Genomic DNA, 23,650 nt, shown 5'->3' on the forward strand with positions numbered 1-23,650 from the left:
TTGAATAAAAACTGCGGTTTCTATAAGCCCAAGACCCCAAATCGGGAGGTCGTTTTATATGGGGACCATACCAAAACATGGACCGATACTCACAATTTTTGGCATACGTATTTGTGGTCCTACAATACCCCTAGATTTCCAATTTCAGGTAAATTGAATAAAAACTGCGGTTTCTATAAGCCCAAGACCCCAAATCGGGAGGTCGTTTTATATGGGGACCATACCAAAACATGGACCGATACTCACAATTTTTGGCATACGTATTTGTGGTCCTACAATACCCCTAGATTTCCAATTTCAGGTAAATTGAATAAAAACTGCAGTTTCTATAAGCCCAAGAAGTAAAATCGGGAGATCGGTCTATATGGGGGCTATACCAAAATATGGACCGATACTCACAATTTTTGGCACACGCATTTGTGGTCCTACAATACCTCTAGATTTCCAATTTCAGGTAAATTGAATAAAAACTGCAGTTTCTATAAGCCCAAGAAGTAAAATCGGGAGATCGGTCTATATGGGGGCTATACCAAAACATGGACCGATACTCACCATTTTTGGCACACCTCTTTATGGTCATAAAATACCTCTAGATTTCAAATTTCAGGCAAATTGGATAAAAACTTCGATTTCTATAAGCCCAAGACCCCAAATCGGGAGGTCGGTTTATATGGGGACTATATCAAAACCTGGACCGATATAGCCCATCTTCGAACTTGACCTGCCTGCAGACAAAAGACGAATTTGTGCAAAATTTCAGCACGATTGCTTCATTATTGAAGACTGTAGCGTGATTACAACAGACAGACAGACAGCCAGACAGACGGACATCGTTATATCGTCTTAGAATTTCTCCCTGATCAAGAATATATATACTTTATATAGTCGGAAATCGATATTTCGATGTGTTACAAACGGAATGACAAACTTATTATACCCCCGTCACCATTCTATGGTGGTGGGTATAAAAATGTATCGATGTAAACTAAGTAATGCATTAGAGCTGTAAACTAACTTCTGCACGCAAAAAAATAATTCTTTCCTCCCAAACGAAATTTTAGACAAACAAAGTTCGTTTCTCATTTGCTTTTCGCTGTAAGGAAGTGTATTTGGAAGAAAAGTATATACTTTTTGTGATAAACGTTTATTCTTTTCCAGGATGTAAAAACAATTTCATAAAGACTAGCTCAAAAAAAAAAAACATTATTTTCTTGCTAATTGCATTGTCCCTCACATTTTTCTCACATCCACGAGGATTTTTAGTTCTTAACACCTTTTCCTGTAATACCAACAATGTAGAAGAAATTATACGATTTTATAAATTTTTAAAATTTTTTTTACCTTTCGCCTGGACGGAGAATCGAACCGCGGACCATGCACATTGTAAGCCAACACACTAACCACTGAGCTATGTACCTGTTATGGTCATCAATAGATAAATATCCATATAAGTTATATTTATATAGCATAGCTTGCGGCGCCCACGAACCGAATAAACAAAGTTTATTTAACAGAAACAAACATTTAGTTTGGCACCGTGGAGCAGTGGTAGCTACGTCCGACTCTCATGCCAAGGGTCGTGGGTTCGATCCCTGCTTCGGCCAAAGTTTTTTTTGCTTTTGTTTTTTTTTTTTTTACATATATTCCAGATATATTCGGAAGATTCCGAAAAAAATGTTCAACATTACATTGTACTATATTAAATTTTGAACTGTAAAATGTGTCTTATTAAAGACCTAAAGTCAGAAAAGAACAGTGTTTGATATAAACGAAATGGACTGTGTTGTTATTTCAAAAATAAATTTTTTTATAGAAAAAATAAAAATTTTGTAACAAACGAATTTTTTTGGTGATAAAAGTTTAAAATTTTCGAAGCAATTCAAAAAACTCTAACAAAAGAAAAACGTTTTCGGTACACGTTTTCCAAACGTTTTTTTTCTTTGCGTGTGAATAGCATTTCAGTTGCCGAATGATTTCGGCCGAGTTTTCGATATTTTGGTCTCATCACCACAAAAAATTGTTTAGTGTATCCATTTTCAACTCTCTTTATTATTGCTCTTATTTACGCAAAACCAAATCGTGGCCGTGTTTAAGGCCAATCTATGTAGTTAACTTACCTTGGGAAACGAAAAAAAGGGTATAGCAACAATCAGCAATAAAACGCCACACAACAAAAATCCTCCCCACCACATTCCAACCCAGCGACGGTCACCCGGATCTAAAAGGATCAAAATAAAATGCAAATCATTACGAGGAAAGTCATGCACATGTATGCAAAAATGCACACATGCTTGCCTGGTGTCATACCAATAGAAATGATTGAGGACGACAACGAGTCCATGTGAAACGACAGTAAATAAGCGCCCAAAAGGAAGCCAACGACAGGACCAAATGCCGCCATACTATACATGCAACCAATATACATGGAAGAGCTTTCGGTTTTAACATGGTCATCAACGTATGTCGTGCCCAATGTGAACAAAGGACTTCCCCCACAGCCCAGTAGTAATTGGGCTATAACGAACAACAGCACTGGCCCAAACGTTGACAACTTGCCCTCGAGACAATTGTCCTCTCGCAATGTGTGCGGAGCCAAAGGAGGATTCGAGAGGCCACTTGACAATCTTCCCAAATCCATATCTTGATTGCGCACTAAGGCGCTTCGACAAATATTATCGCTGGTCTCATTGGCTATGCTAACTCCAGGATTGGGTTCCCCAGTAAAATGCGGTACCATAAACACCAAAGACCCAATGCCCATGATTACAGCTCCTATAAATGCAAGACAAAATCCAACATGAAAGAGATTTCAAACAACGACTATTGCATAAATGACTCACCGATTCCAATCCATACGGGTATGTGACGCCTGCTTCCCAAATAACTCACAAATATGACAGTGATGACATTGCCTATCTCGTAACTGGACGCAATTAGACCCGAATAGCTGGACGGTATTTCGAATCGTTTCTCTATGGTCGTTATTACAGAGTTTATGTAACCGGAACTCAGGGCCTGTTGCAGGGTGACCAACATGGATAGTAGCAAGACGAATATCTTAATGCGGGCAAACTTTTGTATGCTTCTAGGCCGACACGCCAATATGCCACAGTCTTGAGAATGTAAATCGTCGTCGTCATCATTAAGACCACAAGGCGCATTATTGCTTGCCATCGCATACGCATTCTGGGTACCGTGGAGGTTACTATGGTTATGCGGGTTATTTCCTAGAACGGCCGATGATTGACGGCTGTGACATTTGATTACTGAATCGGAGCAGGATGAGGTTTTGGCTTGGAGATTTCGGACATTGTTGGTAAGTACTGTGGATGTTGTTGTAGTGGCTGTACTGCCAATTGCATTAGCAGGGCCACCCACAGCGGGGTCTTCAGCCATATCTATACTGCTGTCATCACCGCTATTCGTTTCTGAATACAATCCAGTCATTTGGTACATGGACTCTTGCCGTCTAAAATAAACAGAAAATCAAATACAAGGACTATTAAAAAACGGTATTGTCAGTGATAATTTTTAATACTCGTATGACATATTTATACTACTTTTTCTTTACATTAAGACAAATGTCTTGATTCAAAGACATTTGTATTTAACGAAGAGAAATGATTTTTTTCGATATGAGTATCCAAAATTTATGAAAAACTATTGAAACGAAGAGTATGAACTTTCATTTAATTAAAACTTCTTTATTTGAAAAATTTTTGTTTTTAGTAATAATCTTTGATATTAACTCAATATTATCAATAATAAATACGAAACAGTTATCTAAACTATTTTTTGTTAACTTGGTCTTAAGCTACAACTACAAGAAATCTTCACAGCGTACCCAGGATCCTCTATCAGCTTGTTCCAACTCCAGTTCTTTTGCTCTGAGAGTTTACTTCCTTGCCCAAAAGTCGATAAACTTATCAATAAAGTCGTTTTGTCCTTATATTTATGTGATTCGACTTAAAAATGGGCAAAATTTCATTAAAGAAAATCTTATTTAATGAAGGTCAACTTGGCTTTAATAAGTATGAAAAACTATTCAAAATTAATTAAATTGTCTTTCAAATCGTTCAAAGTAGAACATGTCGTTCAACACTTTATTTTAAAGCCTTATTTATTTGGAACATAGTATTATTTTTACTCGAGTTGTGTCTGAATTTGGAAATTTAGATTGCCCTTAACACGTTTTTAAAGCACTTTTATAGCACATAATGAAATGGTTCTTAGAAATACGTAAAAATCAAATTTAAATTTAGTAAATTAACTATCAACTCTAAATGGTGCTTGGCCATGGGAACACACCGGGGAACTGTGAAGCGGATTCATTAACAAGGCTAGGGACTACCTTACATATTCCAGGGGAACTAGAATCTGTTGGTATGCGTCTGGCTACCTGCAAGCTCTTATTGCGTGAAAAGCCTGTAATGATGGCAAATGATCGATGGGAGAATTGAAAGGGTCGTAACGACACCAAGCAAATATGTTATGGCCCCATTTAAACTTAAACCGCACACAAGATATGCTAGTGTTCTCAAGACGCCAGATATCACCCCTGCTATAACGGGTCGCTGCCTGATAGGAAATTCTGCAAAAACTATTGGCGCGAAGTATAATGACTATTGTATGAGCTGTCATGATGCGGAGGAAAAGGAATCAATTAAGCACCTCTTGAGGTATCACAATGGACTGAATGGTCTAAGTGAGCCTGAAACTTAGTCGGGCTGCCACCTTAACCTAGCCTAACCTAATTGTGAGTAAAATTTTGAACTATTCAATATTATGGAATTTACTTGTAGTTATGACATTCAATTTTCTGAATGTAACCTAATATTCACCTAATATTAGTGGATATTGTACTGGTCACAAAAACATAACAGGCAACTGCAGAGCACATGAGTTGGCAAGGCTAGGATCTACCACCCCAGCAAAAAAAGCGTCGCAAAAAAAGTACAGAAAATGTTCTTTTTGGATCCGGAAGTGGTGCAAAATTGAGGCAGAAGCGATGAATTTAACGGGCTTGTCATAGGACGGAAGCCCTCCATTTCAACAGCCGTTGCACAGAATTTGCATTACTTTTTTAGGTGTGATCCGAATTCAATGTTTTGGATGTAAATTAAAAAATTCTGTGATACTTTGTCAAATAAATATTTTTTATATTTTTTTTTAATGGATTCAACGCTTGTCGGAAACGTTTGACCTCAAATATTTTCAAAAATTCACATTTTTTACTCTGTTTTTAACCTATTTGAAACAAAAAAAGTTAAAATTACCCATTAAAATTAAAAAATTGAAATTAAAGAACTTCCTGGGTAGTTAAAATAAAGAACATCATGGAGAGTGCATCTTCTGGAAGTGCTTTTAAAGTTGTGCCGTTGGAAGAACTTCCAAATTTTTTTGCTGGGACACGGAACTAGATTGTGTAGCTACCTCCCATACTGTTTTAGAAGCAGCGTTACCGTTGTACCACTTTATTGGGAAATTTGCCACTTTTTTCAAGCGGTGATACTTTTGTGCCACCTTTTTTCTGTGCCACTAAATGTGATACGTTTTGCTATTTTGCGCCACTTTTTTGTCATACTGTGCCACTTTTTAATTATGTTCATTTTACTGTTGTATATTTTGCGCATTTCGATAGCAAATAGCGTTAAGATTACAGATATGTTTGGATTCTTCGCTAATACTAAAGTTCACGAGACGAATATTATTTTATCAGTGTATAATTGTACCGCCTAAAAGTATGCATGAACAAATTTTCTATAGTAGATAAATCGGGTTAATTTTCTGAATATCAAATTTCAAAGATTTTCATCTAAATGGAGATAAAACTAATGTTTCACTAGTGTAGATCTAAATAAAAAAATAATTCACTAATTCTCTGAAATATATGCGTTTAATTGTTGAATTTTCTTTATGAAACCGTGTGCGACTTTCTGCGCCACTTTTTTTTTTAAATCAGTGTGCCACTTTTTATGGCTTGTGACACTTTTTGTGCCACTTTCTAGAAATTCTCAACGGTAACGCTGGTTAGAAGCCTATTATGATGGCAGACGTCCGGTAAGAGAATTGCTTGATACCAAGCATGTCCCATCTAAACTTAAACCAAACACTAGTGTTTTCAAGACATCAGATCAATCTTGATACATAAAGGGCCTCTGCCTGATAAGCGAGTTTAAGAAAACAATTCGTGTGAAGCGCAATGACTACTACATGAGTAGGATAAGTGGATCTCTTAAGCATCTCTGGTGTGAGGGGCAAAAGGATGCTTATTCCGGATCATCAGTGGGGTTTAGGTAAAAACATGGCACAATAGAATAAGCTCAACGCTTAGTAGAAACAATAAACAATGAGTTTGAATAAAAAGAATATTGTTCAGATGAATTCTTTGATATATATCATGCCTTCGATGAGATATGGCAGTATTTATAAAATAAGAAATCTACTTCCACTAAGTATTTATCTAACGGAACGGCGGGAAAATTATTCAACGGAAAAGCGGGAAAATATTTTTTATATACAGCATCATCTCTGATGCAACCCCAAAATGGACGAACCCATTTCCACGGTTTTGCATTCATTGGAAAAGTCTCGGGCTCTGTGAAGTTTATTGCACAGGAAATTCAAAATCTTTTTTTACATACTGCGCACATTACAACAATTTATAATTTGAATTCATCGCAGTTGCTTTTGTTATAAAATTATTTTTTCACATGAAAAATGTTCGGAGAGCGTAGAGGGTAATCATGTGATGAAAATAGGGTACCTCATTTTTTTAATATCTGGTGTGGAGGGAGACATCCCCCTTGCCCGACTATTTCAAAATTGGGCCAAAGTTCTCCGATTTGGGGGAAATTTCCAAAGAAGGATATAGGTGACAAAGACCCGCTACTTTATTTTTCGATATTTGGTCGCGGAGGTGGACCACCCCTTTATACGATTTTTGTTTAAAGTACAGTAAAAAAAAAAACAAAAATTCTCTGATTTACTTGAGATTTACAAAGAAAACGCCGTGAGGTTATGAATTTATTATGGGATACCTGATTTTAATATACGTTATATCATTTTTCGATATTGGGACGGCGAGGGAGACCTCCTCTAAAACTGACAAAAAAAAAATAGAATTCTCAAGTTTACTTGAAATTTACAAAGGCCGCAGGGTAATGTTATGAAATCAATATGGTGTACTTCATATTTGGGTATTTGGACGGGAACATTCTCCTTGCCCCACACTATGAAGCTTAAAGGAAAGTTTACAGATTTTCCTGGAATTTGCAAAGTTTACAGTTTGTTTTTGGAACTTGACAACCCGATTTACTTGAAATTGGGAGAAGATGATTAAATTTATACATGATTTTTCGATGTCTGATTGGGGAAGGGGAATAGTGAAGTTGAGTAGTTTGTGAAATGAATATAGGGTACGTGAATTTACGATATCTGGTCGGGGAGGGGCGAAGGAGGGGTGTTCCCATTTGCCCCACGCACAGAAAAACCATGGTTGGAAATGGTTGCCGCATCCATTTAATGTTTATCTAGAGCATGTAATTGCCGCGAAAACCATGTATTTTGTCTTTGTAAAAATAGTTTTCGAGCGGAGAAAAATGTATGGTGGCAATAAGCATTTGAATGGTTCTCAAATACCGCAAACATGTTCTACCATTTAAATGATAGAATTTGAGACCATTAAATGGTCGGGAAAATCATGTAACTGACCATTCATTTTTTTTACTTTTTTACAGGGAAATAAGTATTTTTATAGGTTAAGTATAGATATGTCTAGAACCATTACATGGCCATAAAGACCATTTACATTTTTTTCGTGACCATTTAATTTTTTAACTTTTTTTCAGCGAAAAGAATTTTATAAAAACATTGAGCACGATTTTCATTTTGCGCGTCAGTCATGTGTTGATTGTTTCTTGGAATGGACGGAGAATACGGATTTACTGTGTTTTGTGTTAATTTATTTATTCATAAGTGGCACGTGGTTTTATGTGAACACAAAAAAGGAAAGTGTAATTGAAAAATATACCTGTTTTTTGTTCTGAATTTTGCTATATGGATCATTTATTTTTATTTGCAGTTACATGATGTCTGCGTTTGTACAGCGTTGCCAGAATTGTTTCACTAAAAACCGCTAGATTTGCCAAAAAAAGCTAAAAAATTCTAAAAAATAGCTAGAAAAAGGCTAATTTTTTTTTGTATCAAAAGTTAAATTTTTGATTGAAATTTATCAAACTCAAAGGCCTTATTTCACTTAAAATGCATATTATTTTAATTGTATTCATTTTAATTCTACTTCTGTGAGACTATAACAACATTTAAATCATATTAGCTCTGTTTGCGTACTCGATACATTTTGATTACTATCACAAATTTTTATTGGTAGTCCTTCGTTTACATTTCACAGTAAAGACATTTTTCCCAGTAAAAACTTGCAATTACCAGCTGGTTAATAATAAAAAAATCCAATGGAAAATATAAATATTTTTGGTTTTAATTGGTTTAAAACCGCTGAATTAATGATAAATTCGAAAACGTATACACTTCTACTAATTTTACCCAAGAGAATAAAACTCATTCTTACTATCTTGCAAGTTTATACTGAATAAATTTTATTGGAAAATTACCTAAACAAATCTATTGTTGTCCAATTTTCGTAAAAGTAAATCCATTCCATTAAACCTTTAATGCTCCAATTTTTTCTTATATACATTGAAAAAAAGCATGTCCGGTTCCAAAGATTTTGTACACTAATGATTTTGGTATTGATTCCGAATTGGAATTTATTCGTTTTTTCAGCTTTTTCTTCATGAGCTATCAAAGAGCTTTAAAAACGCGCTAACGACAATTTAAATTTCCAAATTCAGACTCGACTTCAAGTATAAATTATTCTATGTATACGTTTTTAAAATAAAGTGTTGAAAAACATCTTCTATTTTTGAACGCTTTTTTGGTTTGCTGGCAAGATACAAAAATTCCACAAATTTAAAGATTTCATTTTGTCCCGCTAAACAACTTCAAAAAAAGCCAAATCTAGCGGGAAAATAGCTAAATTGGCAACGCTGGGACACGTATGTAGAAACCATGGAGTGATTAATCGGTACTTCAGTTTTTGTGCCAGACTTCCCCTGACCCTACTCTTTAAAAGAGTTCAAATCTTTTCGAATTTGTTTTCAGATCGAAGAATATGGTTGACTAAGTTAACGAAAATATGCTTCGGGAAGCGCAGAGCGTGCCGGGTTGCGCTAGTATATGTAAAAAAAAACTTTTCGGTTTTCGGTTGAAGCAGGGATCGACCCTTGGTATGCAAGGCGGACATACTAACCATTGCTCCACGGTGCCCAACTAAATGTATGTTTCCGTTAAATAAAATTTGGTTAATAGGCTCGATTCTCCGTTTAGTCGAAAGGTAAAATTGAAAAAATTTATAAAAATCGAATAATTTCATCTACATTGTTTGTATTACAAAAACAAGGTGCACTTCCTCGTGGAATTGAGAAAGATGTGAGGGAAAATGCAATTAGCCAGAAAACATTGTTTCTTTTTGTAGTTAGTCTTTATGAAATTGTTTTTACATCCTGGAAAAGAATAAACGTTTATACAAAAATTATATACATTTCTTCAGAATATACTTCCTTATAGCAAAAAACAAATGACAAACGATATTTGTTTGTCTAAAATTTCGTTTGGAAGGAAAGAATTATTTCTTTTTTGCGTGTTTACACTTTTTAGCAGCTAGTCTGTTAAATAAATTAAAACTGGCAAAGTGATAGTAATTCGAGTGCTGAACAACTGCTGCCGGGGATTCTCAGTATATTCAGAAAGTTTTCTATGAGTGTTTAATTTCGTTTATGAATGAAATATTTTTATTTCCATTTAGATTTAAATATTTCCAACATATTTAATAATACGCTATTTATGAGATCAGGTAAGTTTCCCACGACCATCATGGTATGTTCGTGCGAAGCATGTAGCTATCGCAAAGTTCACAATGAATTTGATAGAAAACTCAATGAATATTTTGACACTTTCCTTCTTTTTTTTTCAATCACACTGCTGACATCGTGTACTGTAATTAAATATTTATTTATTTCCAATTAATAAATTTCAAGCTTTAATAAATGTAAAATTAAAATGTAAATCTTCCACAATTGCTGTAGTTTGTGACCTACAGTGGAAAACTGCTATGACAACATCAAAGAGCAAGTGTTTTAAGTCAAACTGCACGAAATATTAATATTAAGGACATTGCAAATGATACATGAACTTCTATCAAATACGAAATTATGGAATGATATATATATTTTTTTTTTTGCTTTCACATTTTAGTTTGTAAACCACTAAGTAACGACCGACGGAAACTGAAGTGGAGACGCTCACACGCCACCCATGGTAATCGTGGTTTCCTTACTACTGACATGCCCACCGTCCTCAGTGTACACCGGTATCCCAAAAAAAAACCAAAAACACGACAATGTCGATATCGATTTTACATTGCTCATATCCATATCTACCACTTAATTATTAACGGAGGACGAATATCTCAGGCCATAATAACTGACTGATAGAGGATAGTCTAGCATAAATAAGGATTTATGATGGAAAGGCCTTTTGAATTGGGGATATCGAAGATTCTTGCAGGTCAGGATAGGCTGAAAAGAGGGTCCAAGTTTACCTGCCTCATGTCAGTCACGAAATATAACTTTTTTGGCTTGTTTTGTATCCTAACTCGTCATTTTCATGGTATTTTTCTTCTTGATAAAAAAGCTAAAAATCGTTCAAAAAATAGCATATATCTCTCAACCCCTAATTTTAAGAACATATTTATTTGGAACATAGCATAATTTTTACATGAAATCGTGTCTGAATTTTAAAATTTACATTGTCGTTAATACATGCTTAAAGGACTCTGAAATGAAAAAAAGCTTTTAAAAATCGAGTAAATTCAAATTTGTTTCCTAGAATCATGTACGTAAAACTCAAAACAATTCTCCTCTTTTTTGGCTCGGAATCAATACCAAAATCATTAGTGTAAAGGCAAAATCTCTCTATTTTCTTGAAAAAAGAGGGTCACATTATCGTCTTTCAAACAACGCTTTAAGACAATCAGCATATCATGAACCGTATTATACACAGAAAAAAATATCACCAAAATTTTTCAAATTAAAATTAAATTTTAAAAAATATTCAATTAAAAATTGTTATTGGTTCAACTAAATTTTTAATTGAAACAAAAATCTATCACAAAATTGGAACAATTAATTTCGTGATTGAAGACAAAAAATAGTTTTTTTCCTGTGTAAATGACAACGAGTCTTGGATCTAAGCTTACGAACCGGTAACGCACAGTTAATCGGCCGGGTATCGTGTCAATGCTATTTTTGACAGTTTTCTTCTGACATTTTTTCGACAACTTTTGGATTTTTTCCAAGAGAATCCGCCGCTTCATACGATACAAACATCGTACTCTCCTTATTTAGCTCCGTGTGACGTCTGGCTGTTCAAAAAACATAACTATGGGGAAAACGGTTTGACTCTACGGAATTGACTTAAACAATGAATCAATGAACACTTCACAATTACCTACATTAATGAATCAATTAAATTTATAATTGGATCTTTTAATTTTTAATTGGCGTGGGTGATTTCCCCATGATTGAAATTCTATTATTATTATATAGTAAATATTATTTTCCAATCCTATTCGAAATCCTCTATACACTCATAAAACAAGTATATACAGCACTAAGTTCGGCCGGGCCGAATCTAAAATACCCACCACCATGAACCAAATATTAGGGTTTCCTTTGAAATTTCAGGAGGGCTTGAGGACACTTCCCGAAGATAAATTTAAAGATTTCACCTATGAGGACTATATCAGATTCTGGATTTATAAGAACCATTTTTGTTTGAGTTTTAGAGGAATCATTAACATCTCTTGTAAGTGTGCAAGAAAATTATAAAATAACGTCTTGATTTGAAATCTTAAATCTGTAGAAGTAAAATCTGGAAATTTTGCGCGCCTTCTACACCCTCAAGAAGTGAAGTCGGTCCATATGGAGGCATTACCAAATGGACCGATAAAAACTTAATCTGATACACGTTTTTGTGAGCCTAAAATACCAGAATATTTACAATTTCAGGCAAATCAGATAGAAACTACGGTTTCTAGAAACCCAAGGAGTTAAATCGGGAGATCGTTCTTATGGGGGCTATACTAAAATATCGACCGATACTCACCGTTTTCGGCACACCTCTTTATGACCCGAAAATACCTCTAGATTTCCAATTTCAGGCAAATAGGATAAAAACGTCGGATTCTAGAAGCCCAAGAAGTAAAATCGGGAAATCGGTCTATATGGGGGCTATACCAAAATATGGACCGATACTCACCATTTTCGGCACACCTCTTTATGACCCGAAAATACCTCTAGATTTCCAATTTCAGACAAATTGGATAAAATTTACGGTTTCTATAAGCCCAAGACACCAAATCGGGAGGTCGTTTTATATGGGGACCATACCAAAACATGGACCGATACTCACAATTTTTGGACACGTATTTGTGGTCCTACAATACCTCTAGATTTCCAATTTCAGGTAAATTGAATAAAAACCGCGGTTTCTATAAGCCCAAGAAGTAAAATCGGGAGATCGGTCTATATGGGGGCTATACCAAAATATGGACCGATACTCACAATTTCTGGCACACGTATTTGTGGTCCTACAATACCTCTAGATTTCCAATTTCAGGTAAATTGAGTAAAAACTGCGGTTTCTATAAGCCCAAGAAGTAAAATCGGGAGATCGGTCTATATGGGGGCTATACCAAAACATGGACCGATACTCACCAGTTTTGGCACACCTCTTTATGGTCATAAAATACCTCTAGATTTCAAACTTCAGGCAAATTGGATAAAAACTACGATTTCTATAAGCCCAAGACCCCAAATCGGCCTGCAGACGAAAGACGAGTTTGTGCAAAATTTCAGCACGATTGCTTCATTATTGAAGACTGTAGCGTGATTGCAACAGACAGACAGACAGACGGACATCGTTATATCGTCTTAGAATTTCTCCCTGATCAAGAATATATATACTTTATATAGTCGGAAATCGATATTTCGATGTGTTACAAACGGAATGACAAACTTTTTTCGGATAAACCGAAAAACTACTTTTCAAAAATCTCGGTTTTTGGACACCCTATTAACCAAAAATATTCATACTGTTGGGTTCATTTTTATACCCACCCATAGAATGGGTATAATAAGTTTGTCATTTCGTTTATAACACATCGAAATATCGATTTCTTGTTTAATTTTTGCACAAACTCGTGTTTTGTCCCCAAGCAGGTCAAGTTCCAAGATGGGCTATATCGGTCCATGTTTTGGTTTAGCCCCCATATAAACCGACCCCCCGATTTGGGGTTTTATGCTTCTAGAAACCGTATTTTCTATCCGATTTGCCTGAAATTGGAAACCTAGAGGTATTTTAGGACCATCAAAAAGTGTGCCGAAAATGGTGCCTATCGGTCCATTTTAGATGAGGACAATTTTATTTTTCTTAGAACCATGATCACTGACATGGTTGCAGGTGAAAAAGTTACATGGTCGCCGCAAAAATAGCTCCTATCATATTATTTTGCTCTTCGAATATGATTGTGACAATCATGTTTCTTCTCTGCGTGTAACACCCGTATTTCCAATCCAATTTTCTTGAAATTGGAACTCCACAGGCATTTTAGGACCAAAAGATTTGTCCCATGTTTTAGTATAGCCCCCACATAAACCGACCCCCAGATTTGGGGTCTTGGGATTCTAGAAACCTTTTTTTTCCAAAAAAAAACAAAAATAGCTCCTATCATATTATTTTGCTCTTCGAAAATGATTGTGACAATCATGTTTCTTCTCTGCGTGTAAAACCCGTATTTCCAATCCGATTTTCCTGAAATTAGAAATCTAAAGGTATGTTAGGACTACAAACAGATGTGCCGAATATGGTGTGTATCGGTCTATGGTTTGCTATAGCCCCCATATAGCCTGATCTCCCGAGTTTACTTCTTGAGTTTCCAGAAGCCATAGTTATATCCTGCGCCACACTGTGGAACAGGGTATTATAAGTTAGTGCATATGTTTGCAACACCCAGAAGGAGACGACATGGTGTCTTTGGCAAAAATGCTCAGGATGGGCTCCTGAGTCGATATAGCCATGTCCGTCTGTCCGTGAACACATTTTTGTAATCAACGTCTAGGTCGCAGTTTTAGTCCAATCGACTTCAAATTTGGCACAAGTATGTGTTTTGGCTCAGAATAGAACCCTATTGATTTTGGAAGAAATCGGTTCAGATTTAGATATAGCTCCCATATACATATTTCGCCCGATATGGACTTATATGGCAGCAGAAGCCAGAGTTTTACTTTAATTTGCTTAAAATTTTGCACAAGAAGAACAATTAGTACTGTATTCAAGTGTGCCAAATTTTATTGAAATCGGTTCAGATTTAGATGTAGCTCCCATATATATCTTTCTCCCGATTTACACTCATATGACTACAGAGGTCAATTTTTTGCTCCGATTTAGTTGAAATTTTGCACAGGGAGTAGAATTAGCATTGTAGCTATGCGTCCCAAATTTGGTTGAAATCGGTTCAGATTTAGATATAGCTCTCATATATATGTTTTTCTGATTTCGACAAAAATGGTCAAAATACCAACATTTTCCTTGTAAAATCGACACTGCTTAGTCGAATAGTTGTAAAAATGACTCTAATTTTCCTAAACTTCTAATACATATATATCGAGCGATAAATCATAAATAAACTTTTGCGAAGTTTCCTTAAAATTGCTTCAGATTTAAATGTTTCCCATATTTTTTTACTAACATTGTGTTCCACCCTAGTGCATTAGCCGACTTAAATTTTGAGTCTATAGATTTTGTAGAAGTCTATCAAATTCTGTCCAGATCGAGCGATATTTAAATGTATGTATTTGGGACAAACCTTTATATATACTTGTTTGACGTTAAAAAAGTTCTTTTAACTCAAATAAAAAAGCTTTGAAACCCTTCTACACAAATTAGTCCCTATTTGCTCTCAAGGAAAAGGACTTGTTTAAAATTTCGTTCTTGAGGAAAATATTTTTTGTTTATCTCTTCAGTTTTGACGAAGAATGCGAAAACATGTTAGAGACAGCTCAGCTTCAGTACATCTTTACGAAAAGTTCGACTTTCCGATGAAACATATGACAAAATGGATGGAAATTGCATTGAAATACAGAAAACCGCTTAACCGATGGCCAAAACCCGCAGGTGACCGAAAATGCCAATTTTTGCACTAACTAGTTTCGGGTTGTGGCATTGAAACCGAGTAACCGGAGTCGGTTTGGGACACCCTAATTGCAAATGCAGATATCCCGCGGATTTCAAACAAATCGTGGAAATCGGTTCGTGCGTTCCGAAGATGCATCCGAAATGGCGCTGTATATAAAAAAAAGACTTTCCCGCTTTTCCGTTGAAACTTTTCTTGAGACCTTTCCAACGAATGCAAAACCGTGCAAAATAGGTTCGTGCGTTCTGGAGTTATTGCGTCAGGAAGGAAAATCTGACTTATTTTTATATAGTAGATATGATATTTTGTCAAAGTGCGGATAGTGCATAATTCATTTCCCTTACGGAAATTTCAGACCAACGAACATCGTTCCCGATTTTCTTTCCGCAGTATTGAATTGATGGAAATATCTGCAATATTTTACAGTAAACGTATAACGTGTTTTACAGTTTACAATAAATACAATCTTCCGTGATTAACGTTTTTTGAGGATATAACATTTTTGTGATATTTGTGTACTCTTGTTTTTCTGTTTACTTTCCTAATTTCTTATAAGTCAATTATTTAGGTCTATCGCAGATATATACCTAATGTCATTGTAAAACTGTTTACCTCCATTGACTTACCTGTGACCCTTCCGATGCGATCCCACGTTACTGTGTATGGCGCAGCATCCATTGTCGGCAGTAGCATTACATGTCCCTCCGAAAGTGTTATCGCCAGTTTGGTTGAGATTATCACTGTACCTCCTCGAGGTATACGAGGGTCCGATGTTTGTGTCCTGTTCAAATGATGGGTTCACATATTGTTGGTCTGTATTGCAGCTACAGTGGCCGGACTTTTCCGGTTTCTTTCCCGTCATAATTACCGCATTCGTTTAGCACTTCAGTGGAAACAAATTTTTCAAATTAAATGCTGATGGCTTTCAAGTTCAACTACAGCATTTCCTGAAATGACAAATTTAAAAACCATGATTAAGGGATTTCCCAATAAAACAATAACTATAATTTGCACCATAACATTTTTTTTTTAGAAATTGTTATTTTAAACTACAAACTTCTGATCAAGATCAATTGAAATGTGTTCCCAATAATTGCATGATTGTAATTGCCAGCGAATAATGTGTAGATGTAGTACACAGTGGGTTGAAAAAGCCATTATGCAAAACAAAAATTGTAGCAACTATCAACAATTAAATATACAACATTTTTGAGGAAAAATTATTTTACAATATTTGGAATGGAGCAAACATCGACATATTTCATTTGCCATATTTTTAGATATTAAAAAAAATTGTTTTATATTGCATTATGTTGCTAGTGTTGTGATGTAGGAGCTTTGTTGGTCTAAAATTTAGTTTTGGAGTAATGAATCTTTGTTATATAAACTTGAAAGATCTATAACATGAAAAATTCTTTTGTCATAAAGTGTTGGCCAACGCAGAAATACATAAAATTTGACGTTAAAGGCATATTCACAATGCCAAATACAATTTCAAATACACCTATGATCTCGTTTAGCTTAATGTCGTTTTCGTTTCGCGAAAAATAATTTACACTACTTTTTCCTTCATTGTATTTTCGCTCAAGTGATAGTGCCATTACCAAGTTATTATTATTTCATAATATTGTGAGGGAGACAGGATCCCAAATCTACGACAGTGTTCTTTATATTTGGCAATCAATTTCGAGAATGATGCACCTTTTTTCCCAATCGAAATCGCCATAAGTTAAACGCACCCCTCATGCTTACATAAGCACTCTCCATGTGCAGGTGGTTATTTTGGTATACAATGACTCCAAAAAGTACTAAAGACCCCTTTCTAAATGCATATAATGTATCATTTTATTTCACCCAATTTAGCACCATAAAGTAATATATTAAATGACCGATAGACTATATTCAGCATTACCAGTTGAGTATGAAATCGATAGGAGAGACGATGTCTCTCTCACAAAGAAAAAAAATGAGAGAGAATAAGGATGAGGGGATATCTATTGGTTATATCTTAAATCATGGTTTCTCCTGCTGATATTGATTCCACACACACCCAGAGAAATGATTGGTTGGAATTCGAGTACGACAACAAATAGATAGTGGAGACCTACAATTTTTAGTTGTTTGGAATAAATGTTAGTTACTTCCCTTGTTTAATGGTTTCTATAACCAATATAATAGCTGTGTGACTAAATGTTCGTACACCCGACCAAATATTGGTCGTTACTTATATATTGAAGTAAGCAACCATTTCAATATATTCCATATTGTTGCGATAACTAATTTGTTTTGCCAATGTGTAACCAAACCCAACAGAAAGTCTGTCTGGCCAATAAGTTGGTTGTGTTAACAGATTTGATAGTTATAAAGGGAACTTGTTGCTATGGACTACATATGTGTTATGACAACAAATAATCTTTTGTTTCATTAATTACATAAAATTTAAAAAATCAAGTTAGATTTTTTTCAAGGTAAGTAAGATAAACATCAAATTACAACTCACTCTTCACTATTTCTCTTAATTTCCATAAAATATGTAGAGATATCTTAGCAAATGTGACCATTACCGAGGTTGGGAAAGGTATATATAGGGTTTGTCTGCCTCATCATCGGTCTCAAAATCTCAACATTCCCCTGCTGCCGATATATAAGAAAAATTTCATGAGCCTGATTGAATCCCAAGTCACACTGAAAATTGATCACGTGATTGTGAGTGGTCGAACTAACAAAGTTAATGTATGGGCGTGAGTATTGGCGGAAGTTGGGAAAATCCATGTTATTCATTTGCTATGGGACGCTTCCAATGATGATAATATGCTACTACAACAGCAACTGGAAATATTTCATTGTGCTTTTGAAGATTTTGCAAATCTCCACCTTAGCTATTTCATGGGGTTATCCTTTTTGGTCAATAACTACAATATACATTAATATATGTTATAATAAAATAAAAACTAAAATGAATTCAACGGATTTTTTCTTTAAATTCGCAAGCATTGGTTATCGGGCAAATAGTTAGTTGCTTTAACAAACGAATTCAATTTTATTGGTTGTGATTGCCAATTAGACTGTTAATGTGCCCAAAATGTAGTTCTTCAAACTATTTTATATACTGTTGTGTCAGACAACAATTGGTTGCTTCAACAAATTTTGTTGGTTATATTCTGATAGTAGATGGGGCCAAATAATTTGGTTGGCAAAAAAATTGGTTGGCATAACAAATTTGTTTTCTGTGTGCAGAGAATACAGATTGGTTGTGACAATCGAATTTATTGCCAACCTCCTTTTGGCAGTTGTAGCAACTACCAGTTGTCAATTGTGCCACCCGACTGATTCGGACGACACAACCAATATCTCATATGGTGTTGGTTGGGTCTGCCGACGATATCGGTTGTTGCTACCTTCATCATTCGATTGTGCTGCCCGATCTTAATAGTGCTCGTTACCAAATTAGAAACCAATTTTGTCCCAGTTAATATTATATTTTAATTTATTAAAATATTACAACTTAGTTTAAATATATTTATTTTAGAATATAAATAAATATACATATTATACTATTATATAATATTTTACATCTGTTAAAATCTAAATTAAAATTGTTATTGAGAAAGTGTACCATATATACCACCCAGCAGAGATAGGACTCATCAGCATCTGCGCAAATAATTTTTCTAAAATAAAAAAAAAAACATAGTATATATACATTGAGGAAAAACTTTAATCTGTAATAAAATGGTGAAATATTAGACCATTATTATGCCACCCCAGCAAAAAATGGAGCAGTATTTCAGTAGGATTGTAAGGGAGAGAGGCAATACCAACTGCTTACAAAACAACTGAATCAGCGCTGATTTTTGTGGGCGATGTCCCGATTTAAAGCAGCTTCTACATAGCGCTGATATAATTGCTCATTTTAATAGCAATATTGGTCAGAAGTGATATAAAATATTGAGTAAAGCATTGATGGCGTGAAGGAAAATAACACTACCTTTCATGCATCTATACTGCATGAACGAATGATCATAAACTACTTTGATTACTCGTTTACGTTATTGCCACCGATTCATGCAGTGTGGATGCACTGCCTAATTTATTGTATGCCAAAAAGCGCAACTAAACTCTTACTGCTGAAGTATTTTTTGGTGGGACATAAGTAAATTAATCGTAATCTGAAATCTGTGTGATATACATAAATGGGAACCAAAGTTTCCATTCATGATTAGCAGGATCTTCCCAAAGGAATAAATGGTAGGAATCTATCTCAACATGTCAGAAACGATACTTCGTGTAGCCAGATTTTATTGAGAATAAAAGTATTTATACTCTGACCAAAACTGGTGCATTGCATCAAAATAGACAAATACATAAAAACAAATTAAACCTACCCAATTTGCTTCCACTGTTAACTTCTTGCAAGTTCTTCTATACATTCCTTAGGGCGGATTTTTCATTAGGTCCTCATAAAATTAGATACTAAAGTTCACTTTTGAGTTCTTCGCCGGATCCATGAAATTTTGCGTATTACATTAAATTAATCCATTTGGCAAATATAAGCAAATTCCGGGAATTAGCAGTAATACTTTTTTAATGAAATGAGATCCATAGTAAATGCCGAAAAAATAAGGCCGGGCAGAAAATTCGTCGTTATATTTTTCTATTTATAAACATATGACTTTTCTCGACTTAAGAAATTTTAATATTGACATTTGAAAATATTCAATTTACATTCGACTGTGGCAACCATATGTAAATTATAATTATTAAATTACAGCCATGATATTCTATTAAGGAAGGTTGTACCAACCAATTTCATGCAAACAATTTCAAAATAGATACATTTGGTTGCTACAACTATTTATCGTAAAACACGAAGGAAAATCTGTTAAAACAGTTGTCTAATGGTTGAGTAGATGAAAATATAGTTGAAAATAGAGAGAGTAGGTAGACACAAACGACTTATTGTTCCAAATATGGAATTTAAATTATTACAACCGATTTCCACCCATTCTATTCTCTGTGTGCAGAGACGTAACGGCGAACATGATTCGGATTTTGACTGGACAAAGGAATGGCTTTAACATTTGCCACATTAATGCACAGAGCTTGAATAACAAGCTAGATGAGTTTAGATTTATTTTTGAGAATTCTGACATGGATGTTATTTGCGTCTCTGTGACTTGGCTGAAGAAGTCGACTCCAGACTCGTTCATTTACCTTTCGGGGTATAAAGTGTATAGGGCTGATAGATTGCATCGGGGTGGTGGTGCTGCTGCGATATATGTGAGAAATTATTTGCGGTTCCATATGTTTGTCAAAACAGGTATAGGTGATCCCATTGAGATTTCATCTTTCGGGGGAAGACTGATGGTCGGCAGCGTTTATAGGCCAAATAATACCATTGACATGCAGGCACTTTTTGATGTCATTGAGGATTTTACCGTTTCTTTCACGGATCTGATAATTGCGGGGGATTTTAATTCCAATGTACTTTTGGATTCAGGACTCATCTTACAAATGGCTTCTATTGGTCTTTACCCCACTAATACTTTCACTCCTACGCACTTCTCATCCTCTAGAGGAACTCTTCTTGACCTTTTCTTTGTCAGTGATGTACGTAATGCATTGTTATATGATCAATTGTCTGCGTCTGGCTTCTCCAGACCGCCAGATTTAGATATAGCTCCCATATATATATATATGTTTTCCTGATTTCGACAAAAATGGTCAAAATACCAACATTTTCCTTGTTAAATCGCCACTGCTTAGTCGAAAAGTTGTAAAAATGACTCTAATTTTCCTAAACTTCTAATACATATATATCGAGCGATAAATCATAAATAAACTTTTGAGAAGTTTCCTTAAAATTGCTTCAGATTTAAATGTTTCCCATATTTTTTTACTAACATTGTGTTCCACCCTAGTGCATTAGCCGACTTAAATTTTGAGTCTATAGATTTTGGAGAAGTCTATCAAATTCTGTCCAGATCGAGTGATATTCAAATGTATGTATTTGGGACAAACCTTTATATATAGCCCCCAACACATTTGACGAATGTGATATGGTATCGAAAATTTAGATCTACAAAGTGGTGCAGGGTATAATATAGTCGGCCTCGCCCGACTTTAGACTTTCTTTACTTGTTTGATTGAAATTTATTGCCCATATCAATTAATAATTTAATTGAATCAATCAAATAGTTGATTGATTTTTTTCGCGAAATTAATTAAAATTTCAATTGATTCAATTAAAACTGTGATTGAATTTTATGTTAAAAACCAATCACATTTTTAATTGGTTCAATCACACAATTAATTGATTCCGTGGCAGCATTCAATTAAATTTTTAATTGAAAATCGTGTTGGTTTTCAATCAAAATGGGCGATTGATACTATCATTTTCGTGAAATTGAAATGTCAATTAAAAAATCAAAAAATGTGGTACAGGCTGGTAATGTGGTATAGTAGCTTTTTTTCTCTATCTAACAACATACGAATAACTACATCAAGCTGAATAGATTGTGGCTGTCCGAGAATGAAGCAATCAAAGATCAGTTTGATTTTTGGACCTCTTTCTTTGTGCCAGTTGAAAAAAAAAAAAAAAAACATTTACCTATGCTCAAATGTTTTTTTTTTTTTGGTTCTTAATTTCGTTTTGTGTGAAGGAATATATTCAATTAAATAATTTTCGGATACAGTACTAAATAAGCATAAAATGTATGCGATATATTTTTATTTTTTGCAAAAAATCTACATTATGGTGTACCACACTACCTGCACATTTTATTAATTCGTGCTTAATGAGTTTTTTAACCCTAGACAGTTTATCTACGTCAGAGAGACGTATGCGTTTTTTAGTTTTTCGCTCTTCCTCATGAAAATGAGTACCGAAAATGTTATTTTTTTGTTACACAGGAAATAAAAAAGTTTACTTGGATCCAAAGATTTTGACCTTCCCTTAAGGATTTTGGTATTGATTCCGAGCCAAAGATGCGGCTTCTTTAAAATAAAGACAATTTTTACGGACCTCCCTAGCTTTAAATCTGGATCAATAAAATTAAAATTGGATACAGATCTCATTCATCGAGTTTTTATTTTCTTTTTGCGATATATTAATAAAGGTATTTATGTACAAACAAATTCCAATTGCAAAATCCAAATTATTCCAGGTACTTCAAAGTAAAAACAGTTTTCTTAATGCTAAAAAAAAACTTTAAACCAAAGATGCAAATCCTTAAAATAAGTCTTAGCCTATATTTGAAGCATTTTTACCTTAAATTTAAAAATTCAATATGTCAGTTGATTAAAGACGATTTCTTTAAATTAAAAATGTTTTTCTTTATTTTAAGGAAAATTTTCCTTACGTCAAAGATCAACAACTTCAGCAGAGAGACGCAAAATTTCAAGATTTGTGTCCTAAATTTAATGAAAAAAAATTTTGAAGCAAGGATTATAAACTTTCTTTTAATTAAAATGTCATTGCTTTAAAGAATTTCGCATTGCGTAAATTTTGAGTCCTAAAATTTAAGCTGCATAATCTTACATATTAGGCCAATATTTTTTTCAGTGTAGTTAAACTATCTTTAAATGCAACTCTCTGAGTTCTGCCATGCAAGTAGCAATCGATCCAGCGGAGAAGAATAGGTGGAAGTCCCAAAACATCTAATTTGTACAACAACAGCCTATGATTCACCATATCGAACGCCTTGCTGAAATCCGTATAGATTACATCCAGTTGACGTCTTTGAGAGAATGATTCGAACACAAGTAAATAAGTCTGACGTCTTGAAAACACCAACATACACTGAAAAAAATATTGTCGTGATGTCAAAGATTTCATGTCTTTAAAATACGAATGCAAATTTTGCTTAGCATAGAAGACGCATTTCTCTAATATAAAGTTTTTTTCCTTGTCCAAAAGTCGATAAACTTTTCAATTAAGTCGTATTGTCCTTATAATTAAGTGATTTCACTTAAAAATGGGTATCATAACATGACAGAAAAAATGTTTGGGCTAAGGTCAACTTGACTTTAATAATTCAGCAAAATTCTTTAAATTTAATGAAATTGTCTTTAAATTTGTTGTCTTTTTGCATCTTGACTACAAAGCAACAAATCGTTCAAATAAAGGACACAACTTTATATTAAAGACGTTTTTTACTTGAAACATAGCATAATTTCTACTGGAAGTCGATTCTTAATTTGGAAAATAAAGTTGTCGTTAACTCGTCTTTAAAGGACTTTGATAGCATATGAAGAAAAAAAGCTGAAAACGCGAAAAATTAAAATTAGCTTCCTAGAAGCAAGTACACAAAACCCAAA

General features: G+C 34.5%; 1 protein-coding gene across 5 annotated transcripts in view; it reads right to left on the minus strand.

The window, feature by feature from the left end:
• Oatp30B (Organic anion transporting polypeptide 30B) overlaps nucleotides 1-23,650 on the minus strand; it is a 173,191-nt gene that overhangs the window by 17,168 nt on the left and 132,373 nt on the right. For all 5 annotated transcript variants that reach the window (XM_075295503.1, XM_075295500.1, XM_075295501.1 and 2 more), the window contains 4 exons: nucleotides 15,958-16,278; nucleotides 2,841-3,469; nucleotides 2,308-2,772; nucleotides 2,118-2,218 (listed from right to left, as the gene is read on the minus strand). In XM_075295503.1, coding sequence (XP_075151618.1) covers nucleotides 2,118-2,218; nucleotides 2,308-2,772; nucleotides 2,841-3,469; nucleotides 15,958-16,193 — 1,431 coding nt within the window. In that variant the 5' untranslated portion in view covers nucleotides 16,194-16,278. The remainder of the gene's footprint in view (nucleotides 1-2,117; nucleotides 2,219-2,307; nucleotides 2,773-2,840; nucleotides 3,470-15,957; nucleotides 16,279-23,650) is intronic.

This window comes from Haematobia irritans, chromosome 2, assembly GCF_050003625.1.
Source record: "Haematobia irritans isolate KBUSLIRL chromosome 2, ASM5000362v1, whole genome shotgun sequence".
Lineage (NCBI taxonomy): Eukaryota > Metazoa > Arthropoda > Insecta > Diptera > Muscidae > Haematobia > Haematobia irritans.